Source organism: Octopus bimaculoides, chromosome 16, assembly GCF_046866305.1.
Source record: "Octopus bimaculoides isolate indiv1 chromosome 16, ASM4686630v1, whole genome shotgun sequence".
Lineage (NCBI taxonomy): Eukaryota > Metazoa > Mollusca > Cephalopoda > Octopoda > Octopodidae > Octopus > Octopus bimaculoides.
Genome location: NC_142943.1, coordinates 8,899,796 through 8,909,795, shown reverse-complemented (window position 1 = coordinate 8,909,795; position 10,000 = coordinate 8,899,796). Strand labels below are relative to the sequence as shown.

Genomic DNA, 10,000 nt, shown 5'->3' with positions numbered 1-10,000 from the left:
TACATACATACATACATGCATACATACATACATGCATACATACATACATGTATACATACATATATATATATATAATATAAAATGAAGAGGAGGGAGAAGAGGAGAAAATAGGAGTGGAGGAGGCGGCTGAAGAAAACACGAAACAATATCCAAGAATGCTGTGCTTACTTTTTGGTGATTACTTCGTTGATTTCTGATTCTTATTTGTGGAACCTGAAACAAACAACAAACCAAAGTTATTTGAAAATTGTTTTTTATGATGTAAAAGAAAATGTCTTTTAATTAACAATTTCTTGAATTATTATTGAAAAAGCAAACGGATCGGGCGTCAGCTTTATCGCAGAAACATTTTATTTGTTCGACCCATACTCTTAATTCCGGGACACTGGGTGTCCAAGAATTATCTATTTTAATGAAATCGGAATTATGTATTTCAATGAAATCAGGCAAATTTTAAAACAACTGATACATTTTTATACGTATTTTTTTCTTATGAATTGATAAGAAGTGGAGGTGCAATGGCCCAGTGGTTAGGGCAGCGGACTCGCGGTCGTAGGATCGCGGTTTCGATTCCCAGTGTTTATTGAGCAAAAAGCACCGAGGCTCCACGAGCTCCGGCAGAGGGTGGTAGCGAACCCTGCTGTACTCTTTCACCGCAACTTTCTCTCAGTCTTTCTTCCTGGTTCTGTTGTACCTGTATTTCAAAGGGCCAACCTTGTCACACTGTGTCACGCTGAATCTCCCCGAGAACTACATTAAGGGTACACGAGCACGCTGTTCCGTTGATCGGATCAACTGGAACTCTTGTCGTCGTAACCGACGGAGAGCCACTTATAAGATTAGGGTATAATCATTAAAATGATTATATTAGTGGTCTAGCACATCAAAATGGCCGTATAGGTAACATTGATTTTTTTACGTATATAATTATAAAAATACAATTATAGTTAACAATTGCAGCGTGGAAGGTGTTTATAAGCCATTTAAAATAACACACAAAAACCGTTAGATTCACTTCAACATTTAAATTTAATTTGTCAAAATATTTTCGTCGCTTTGAGACCGCGACCTGTTCACTGACAAAATTCTGTGCTGCATTACAGCACAGAGATGCAGCACAGAATTTTGTCAGTGAACAGGTCGCGGTCTCAAAGCGATGAAAATATTTTGACAAATGAAATTTAAATGTTGAAGTGAGTCTAACGGTTTTTGTGTGTTATTTTAAATGGCTTATAAGCACCTTCCACGCTGCAATTGTTTTCGTTCCAACACACGATCTCAGATCAGGTCACGTGCTATGCAAGTACATCTCCGTAATTATAGTTAAGGACTACTGGAAATGACAAGCGCCTATGCTAGAAGTAGATTTCAAATATCTACAATCCACTCTAAAATAAGTTCCCTATATTCAACCCATTGTGATACTAAAGTAAATAGATTTATAAACCTTACGTCAAAACTTCATCGAAAATTTTCAATATATAATGCGTCTTTATCCCTGCAAATTTAAAATCTACCCTTTGCGTTCCGTAACACGTTTTGTAGCATTTCAGGTAGTTATCTCCTGAATTGCTAACTGAATCCGTTCTTGAAGTTCAGCTAAACTGTTTCTCTATCCTGGGGCTGGAGGTAGAGAAAATGATTGCAACCGAATTGTAAAAAAGCTGTCGTGGACATGCATACACACTCATCCATCCAACTATCCAACCCACCTACAGGAGGACGAGTAGGAGAAAGAGAGGAGGAAATGTAGTAGGAAGGTGGAGAGGGGGAAGTGTAGGAAGGGGAAGATGAGGAAGAGGAGGGAGAAAGGAAAGAAGAGGAGGAGGAGGAGGAGGCAGGAGAAAAAGAAGAAGAAGAAGAAGAAGAAGAAGAAGAAGAAGAAGAAGAAGAAGAAGAAGAAGAAGAAGGGGAGGAAGTGGAGGATGTGGTGGTTGAACAAAATACGAATCGAAATATCCGAGGATTCTGTACTTACTCCTCGATAATCAACATATTGTCCTATTTCAGCTCGCCTTCTTGAATAGGATATCTGAAACCGAATGATTTGAAAATTTTTTCTGTGTTCTTTATGATGAAAAGGAAAATGTTCTTTAATTAACGATTTCACTAATTGTCTTCATCAGGTGTCTTGGGGAAATTTCGAACCTGGGTTCTCATTTCTAAGGTATTTTTCGGTGTTATTATTATTATTATTATTATTATTATTATTATTATTATTATTATTATTATTATTATTACTATTCAGTAGTTTTATTTTTATAACGTGCTTTCACTTCACTACCGAGCGAAGCTCTGTGCGCCTTGGGTATGTGCTGTGGTTTGCTGTGGTGCTCTTATGTTTACTGTATTGAAAGTGTTTTGCGTAGAATGTGTGCAGTACCCAGTAGTGCAATTTTCTGTATGTTATATATATTTGTAAGTCCTGCTATTTTTGTTATGTATTTGTCTGAATATTTTTTTATTATACCTAAGGCACCTACTATGATAGGAATTGTTTCTGTTTTTAGATTCCACATTCGAGTTATCTCTATTTCCAGGTCTTTGTATTTTGAAAGTTTTTCCATTTCTTTTAGAGAAACGTTGTCATCTGCTGGTATTGATACATCAATTAGAAAGCATTTTTTTTCTTCATGATCTTTGACAACTATATCTGGTCTATTTGCCTTAATTTCTCTATCTGTGTGTATTGGCATATCCCAGAGTATGGTTGATTTCTCGTTTTCTGTGACCTTTTCTGGCGTGTGTTTATACCATCTTTTTTCTGTTGTTATTCCATAATGTTGACATAGCTTCCAGTGTATATAGGTCCCAGCTCTGTCGTGTCTGTGAATATATTCCTTCTTAGCCAGGACTGGGCAGCCAGAGATAATATGATTTATTGTTTCTTGTCGATCTCCACATATTCTACAGTTACTTGTTATATTTCTTTTCATTATGTGTTTTTGGTAATTTCTGGTGGGGAGGCTTTGGTCTTGTGCAGCAATTAAAAATCCTTCAGTCTCTGCTTTGAGTCCTGAGCTTCTCAGCCATTGCTGGGATTTTTCTCTGTCTATTTCTTTCGCATTTAGTTCAGCCCAGTATTTACCATGTAGGGGCTTTTCTTGCCATCGTTTTAGTTTTAGTTTGGATTTCATTTGTTTTATAGCTTTTGTTGTTTCTTCTTCTTCTTCTTCTTCTTCTTCTTCTTCTTCTTCTTCTTCTTCTTCTTCTTCTTCTTCTTCTTCTTCTTCTTCTTCTTCTTCTTCTTCTTCTTCTTCGTATTTGTTAGGTAGATTGATTTCTTGTTTGTATTTGTCAGCTTCCTTAAATACTGAAAACAGTTTTTTGTTTTGCTCGTGTTTTGTGGCTATTTGTATTAGTTTCCCTTGCTTCTGGAGTAGGTATTTTTGCAGTCCTATGGTGGTTATTTTATAATAGTTTTCTAGCTGTATAAGACCCCTGCCACCTTCTGTGCGTTGTATATATAGCCTTTCTATGTCAGATTTTGGGTGGTGCATCCTATATCCTGTCATTATTTTTCTTGTTTTCCTGTCTATTTTACATAGTTCGTTTAGTGTCCAGTTAAGGATGTTGTAGCTGTAGCTTATAACTGGGACAGCTAAAGTGTTGATACCCATTATCTTGTTTTTAGCATTGAGCTCTGTTTTTAGTATTGATCTAACTCGTCTATAGTACTCTTTCTTTATTTTTTCTTTCATTTGTGTATGTTGTATCCTATCTAGTTCATTGACTCCTAAATACTTATATGGTTGGCTTTCGTCTAGTTCTCTTATTTCATTGGCTTTATCTAGTGTTATATTGCTACTTTTAACTAATTTTCCTCTTTTCAGGTATTATTATTACTATTATTATTATTATTATTATTATTATTATTATTATTATTATTATTATATTTATTATTCATTTCCCCAAGACACCCGATGAAGGCTGGAGGGTATATCAGCCGAAACATTGTGATAACAACAAACAAGATGAGGACAAATATCCGTCAAATGTAAATAACGTAAATAATGTACATAATTTCTCGTCTCTTAAATATAGAACTGTATTTCATTTGTTTGATCAATACGTGATTGATATAAATAAAAGTTGAGTTTTTAGAACAATTGTCCGATTTCACTGAGATAGATTGTTAATTCTGGGCCTCCTTGTATATTCACTGAGTATACATCAAGCAAAATGACTATACATTAGGCGTTTTTATTCTCCTTGTATACTGGAATATGTCTTTTATCTTGTTTTTTTTCTTTTATTAAGTCACCTGACTGTGGCCATACTGGGGCACCATCATAATGGATATTAGTAGAACAAATCGTCCCCAGGATTTATATTTTTAAAGCATATTACTAAGTCTATCGGTTTCTTTCGCCGAACCGCTAGTTTACAAAACCATAAACACACTAACATCGGTTGTTAATTGATGCTGTGTGGGACAAACACAGACACACACACATTTTTATATATGTATAACACAGGCTTCTTTTAGTTTCCGTCTACCGAATCCACTCACAAAGCTTTGGTCGACCCAAAGCTATGGTAGAAGACACTTGCCCAAGGTTCCATATAGTGGGACTGAACATGGAACCATGTGGTTGAGAGGTAAGCTTCTTACCACACAGCCACGCTTGCGATGCATTGAATAATGTATTCGAATGTATATAATATTTTTGAGGAATGAAAAATAAAGACGGAATGAAAATGGCTGGCAAGACTTGGGTCGCACGATGGGGATTAAAAAACAACAACAAGAAAACAAACAAGAAAACAAACAAGAGAATGTGTAACACCTTGTGAAACATGGTGGAACATTTGTGACACAACTGTTTTAAAGAATATATAACAGTATATAAGGTGGGGTACCTGTGAAAGAAACAGATAAATAATAAAATATGTAGTGCTGTTGTAACAGTTGACATAATGCATAAATGAATGTGTAAGATTGAATAAGATTAAAAAATACTTACTTGGTTAGCTGTTGGTCGTAACTGAATTCGATGTTCTAAAAAAAAAGACAAGAATTTATGGATGAGGACGAAAAAGGACTGAGGTAATTCAGGTAATTGTGCTCGTAATTCGGTTTTCATGCCTACCTTCACCTATGTTCATCAATGTAGTGTAGTGATCGCGAATACAAGAGACCAAAATGGAGTTGCTCCGAGAGGTCTATGGAATAGAGGCACTCGATAAGGTGGATAGCTCGGAGATCAATGAGTCTTTCCAGGCCGACCGCTACTTTTCCAAGTTGAAAAGTCAATGTACTGCTACTACAGATATGTGGTAAGAATGTCGCCGGAAAGAATCGCAAGACGGAATTTTCAAACCGAGCGAATCGGCTCGAAACCTAAGAGTAGACCACGAGTAAGATAGTTAGATAATACTCATAGTTTCAGTTGGTCACGCTTGGGAATCCAACAGGAAAGTCTAACGCGGGTTATTTCTGACAGGGCTTTATGGAGGAGGTGCCTGAGAATTTTACCCTCACGACTATCCTACGTATAAAGGAAGAAATGGATGGGTAGATATATTTATAATTGATTGACTTGAGGTTATTAAATAAACAGGATCTGACTAAAAGCATTCAGATGCTCAGAAACTAAGTAGAGGTAATGTTTCTTTTTAACGATCAGTCAGAAGTGAGAAGCACCATCTATAGCCTTGTAAAGAGCCTCCGAGAAGGCACAAACTATGACTTTTTAAAAGGTCTTCGTGACTGATGGCAAAGAGGGCAGAAAGTATCCTCAAAACGGTGACCTAGTCTAAATGATTGTAACAGAGCAGATTCTTATCCTATTGACATCCAAGGGTCAGGCAGCGACATGAAACAAGCAACGTCATAAACAGGTTGTAGTGGGATTTGAACTCATAAAGCATAGAGATGGAACATTTAAAAAAAAATTGTTCTCACGAGAAAAGACAGTGTTCAAGGCTTTTTACAGGAGCTTCAAGACTGGTGGGAGAAAAAGCGGTGGAAGAAAAGGTGGGAGAAAAGAGGTGGGAAAGATGGTGGGAGAAAAGAGGAGGAAAGATGGACTCTTCAAACTGGGAACCTGACTTGAATGCTTGCAATAGAGTACAAATCCGCTCGGCTAAGGTCTCAGATTGGTACTTTGTACTTTATTTCACCAGCATTAAAAAAGTGAAGGTGATCTCGGCAGAATTTGTGAAGGCAAGGAGCCAAAATAAAAATATGGGGAAACATTTTCTCCGATGCCACACCGACTCTACTAATTTCTCAAGGTAAGAGGTAGCAGTATATACCTGCATGAGTTAATTTTAGATAATTACATACGAAGAATCTCTGTTTTGTAGGGTAGTCTCTGGGATCCGAGAAAGACGATTTTGCAATTTCCTGCTCATTAATCTGCACAAATTATTTGCTTACGGTGATCAAATAATCGTGCTGCACACTACCTCATGTCTTCCCTCAAATCGTCATTATCTGTGCAGATGCTTCATGTCAGATCCGAAAGTGATCCTAGAGCAACATATAATGAAGTGTTTTGCTCAAGAGCACAATGCGCCAGTCCAGGAATCGAACTCACGATATCGCGATTGTAAGCACAACACTCTAACCACTAGGTCATGCGCCTTCATATAGAATTAAACTGTATATAGTAAGCTCATATGAACCATGAGAACACTTTAGAGAATATATACAAGGAAATATATAAAAGCAAAAACTTTTGTAGATGTACCTCGAGCAGGAGGAGAGTTTAAAATTTTCAGATGCGACCCTCCTGGCTAATATTTATCATAACTGTGTATCTCGACCAAACATCATCCATGGTAGGCCATCAGTATTAACCTAATCATTTCAGGAACGCTCGTTGTAAGAGCAAATAACTCTGCTGTTGGGAATTCTTTGTTATTTCCCATGCATTGTAATTTCCGTAATCAAATGTATGAAAACAATTTTGGCGAGGAGCGGGGAAAAGACATAAAAAAAAAAAAATGCTCAAAAATGTATTGAAGACCAGAATAAAAGGATTCATAATATTATTGTCTTCTTCACTAGAACTTTTTTTCTTAAATTATAAACATTTATTTTAAAATTATAGTTTCTTATTTATTGTTTATCTTACAAACACCGGATAATTTCTATGTATGTTTTAAATATAAAATCAATAACAGCGAAGTTTCCAACTAAGTTTCGTTGAATTCCATTTTAAAGGTTCTTGTTGCAAGCATCGTCTGCTTGGTTTTTCAGAGCAGGAAAACATAAACATCCCTAATGTCAGATATTTTGGTGTTTTGGTGCAACCCCGAGTTACATATGGCGATGATCATTACTTCTCCGTATAGGTGCTGCTTTCGTCTCTTATAGAGATTTTCTTAACGAGCTATTTTTTTTTACTACAAAATCAATGACTGTATATCAGTTAATTTCTAATATATTGCAAGCTGGGGTAAACTACTACTCTGTCTTGCAGACGAGAATCCATTACCAAAGATGACCATAATAAGGGCGAAGCCGAACGGTCTGGTTGTCTCGATAGCTAGAATAGGAATGAGTTCTCTCTCTCTCTCTCTCTCTCTCTCTCTCTCTCTCTCTCTCTCTCTCTCTCTCTCTCTCTCTCTCTCTCTGCATGCAATATATACCGAGTACGAAGCGTACTGAATAACCAGCTGGAGGAGGCGTCCTCCTGGGGTTAAAATAGCAGTATCGTCTGTTCTTCCAGAACACTCCTGTTTAGACGGTGACAATCATTATTTTTGAGTATCGCTACTGCTTTCCTCTCTTGTAGAGATTATCTTAATTAGCTAGTTTATTTAAATAATTTTGTATATGTTTTTATTCTGATAAGTAAGGATTTAATCGGAACCGGAAACAACATATATGTTGGGTTAGTCCACATTATTCCATAGGGAGAATAGGGCCGGTTTTCCGGTTTTCTTCGGGTATATATTCTTCCCTGGTCCGTCGTAGGATTACTCATTTGTACCAGCTGAACTCCAGAGCCCAGGAGGGGACACAGTGTGTTAATATTGAAACGATGAGGAGGCGAGATGAAAGAAGGGAACATTGTGTTGTTATTAACAAAAATATGGCATTAATGTACTCACTTCTCTCTGGTAAAGGAGGTCGCTCGTCCTGAAAATAGAGAAAAGACAAAGCTTATATCCATCCATCCATCCACCCCCACAAACACCACATACACACACATACACACACATACGCACGTATATATGTACGTATGTATGCATACATGTATGTATGTACGTACGTATGTATGTATGCATGTATGTATGTATGGTGTCAAAGACCAAAATTATGAAGTCTGTTTATTGATCAACATGCCTTGTTATCATAACATCTCTGCAAAAGGATTTGACAAGGTCAGAAAATATAAAAATTTCCTCAATGAAATCGAAAAACATGGTTTCTCAAAGTAATTGTTATATTAGCGATTATAGGAACACTTGGAATGATAAAAAAAACAACAGAAAGCATTTGAGGATGATCCCTGGTTTACCATCCATTCAAGAAGTGCGATAGGTTATCTAAATCATAGGTTCTCAAAGTGGGCGCTACCACCCTCGGTTGGACGTTGAGACGGTCCAGGTAGGCGCTGGTGCCTAAGGGGGCAGCGGTAGAGAAAAAGGAGGCGTTGGAAGGAAGGCAGTGCATAGGGGGACTCTATGAATTTATTATAATATTATTATAGCTTTGTATACAAATTATATGATATTATATTAAATGACAAATGATTCATAATATATATAAATTAGTAAAATATGAAATATTTATTTATACATAAAAATAGGGGTCGGCGCTGTGGGCATTATGCTTGAGAACCTCTGGTCTAAAGTTGTACGTCACACGTATTGACAAGATCTTTACCGCTGTGGATTTTTTTCTTTTTTTTTCCTAATCTCTTCTTTAGCTTTCTTTTTCTATCTTCTTTCTCCTTTTTTTCTTTTTCTTTCCTTTTTTTAATCTTTTTCTTTCTATTACATAACTTTGTAAATGAAAATCTACTGTGTTTTATTTCAATGGCCTACCAATGTATACAGTGAGTTTCTTTGCCCTGTGTATCGGGAAAACACTCGGCAAAAAATGGAAACAAAATTCAAAGAGGGAGAAAAACTAATAATAATAATAATAATAATAATCATAATAATAATAATGGTAGTAGTAGTTATAATAATAATAATATTAATAATAATAATAATAATAATAATAATGGTAGTAGTAGTTATAATAATAATAATAATAATAATAATAATAATAATAATAATAATAATAATAATTACTTCAGTCGTTGAAACATTCAGTGTATCTCTCAGTAGATTCGAAAGGGTCTCTTGGTAAATTCCATGTAGATCTTTGAAAATATTCTTAGATTCGGTAAAAGCTGAGAATGAAGAAACGGAAAAAGAAAAAAAGCGATCCGTCAAATATAAAGATGGCGATGACAACGATGATTGAGATACGTACATTATTGTGATACTGATGATTATTCAATATGATATCGTCAGTAAAAACTTAATGCTCAACGAACAACAAGAGTTATGTCCCGTGAAAATATTCTTTTCTACTTTAGGCACAAGACCCGAAATTTTGGGGGGAGAGAGCCAGTCGATTAGAACGACCCCAGTATACGCAACTGGTACTTAATTCGTCGCCCCCACCCACACACACGAAAGGATGAAAGGCAAAGTCGACCTTGGCGGAATTTGAACTCAGAACGTAATGACATGAAATACCTATTTCGTTATTGCTCACAAGGGGCTAAACATAGAGAGAACAAACAAGAACAGACGAACGGATTAAGTCGATTACATCGACCCCAGTGCGTAACTGGTACTTAATTTATCGACCCCGAAAGGATGAAAGGCAAAGTCGACCTCGGCGGAATTTGAACTCAGAACGTAACGGCAGACGAAATACCGCTAAGCATTTCGCCCGGCGTGCTAACGATTCTGCCAGCTCGCCGCCTAAGGGATAAAAATATCCGTATTTACTATCGATATCAGTTAGCTTTCCCTGGGCATG

At 36.5% G+C, this 10,000-nt stretch overlaps 1 protein-coding gene across 2 annotated transcripts in view; it reads right to left on the bottom strand.

The window, feature by feature from the left end:
* LOC106868210 (uncharacterized) overlaps nucleotides 1-10,000 on the bottom strand; it is a 21,475-nt gene that overhangs the window by 1,065 nt on the left and 10,410 nt on the right. Inside the window, exons 5-9 of one of the 2 annotated variants that reach the window (XM_089364100.1) lie at nucleotides 9,259-9,359; nucleotides 8,068-8,095; nucleotides 4,968-5,002; nucleotides 1,979-2,032; nucleotides 169-213 (exon numbers count right to left, since the gene is read on the bottom strand). In XM_089364100.1, the coding sequence (XP_089220226.1) occupies nucleotides 169-213; nucleotides 1,979-2,032; nucleotides 4,968-5,002; nucleotides 8,068-8,095; nucleotides 9,259-9,359 (263 nt within the window). The remainder of the gene's footprint in view (nucleotides 1-168; nucleotides 214-1,978; nucleotides 2,033-4,967; nucleotides 5,003-8,067; nucleotides 8,096-9,258; nucleotides 9,360-10,000) is intronic. The other variant, XM_089364101.1, reaches the window with a different exon arrangement.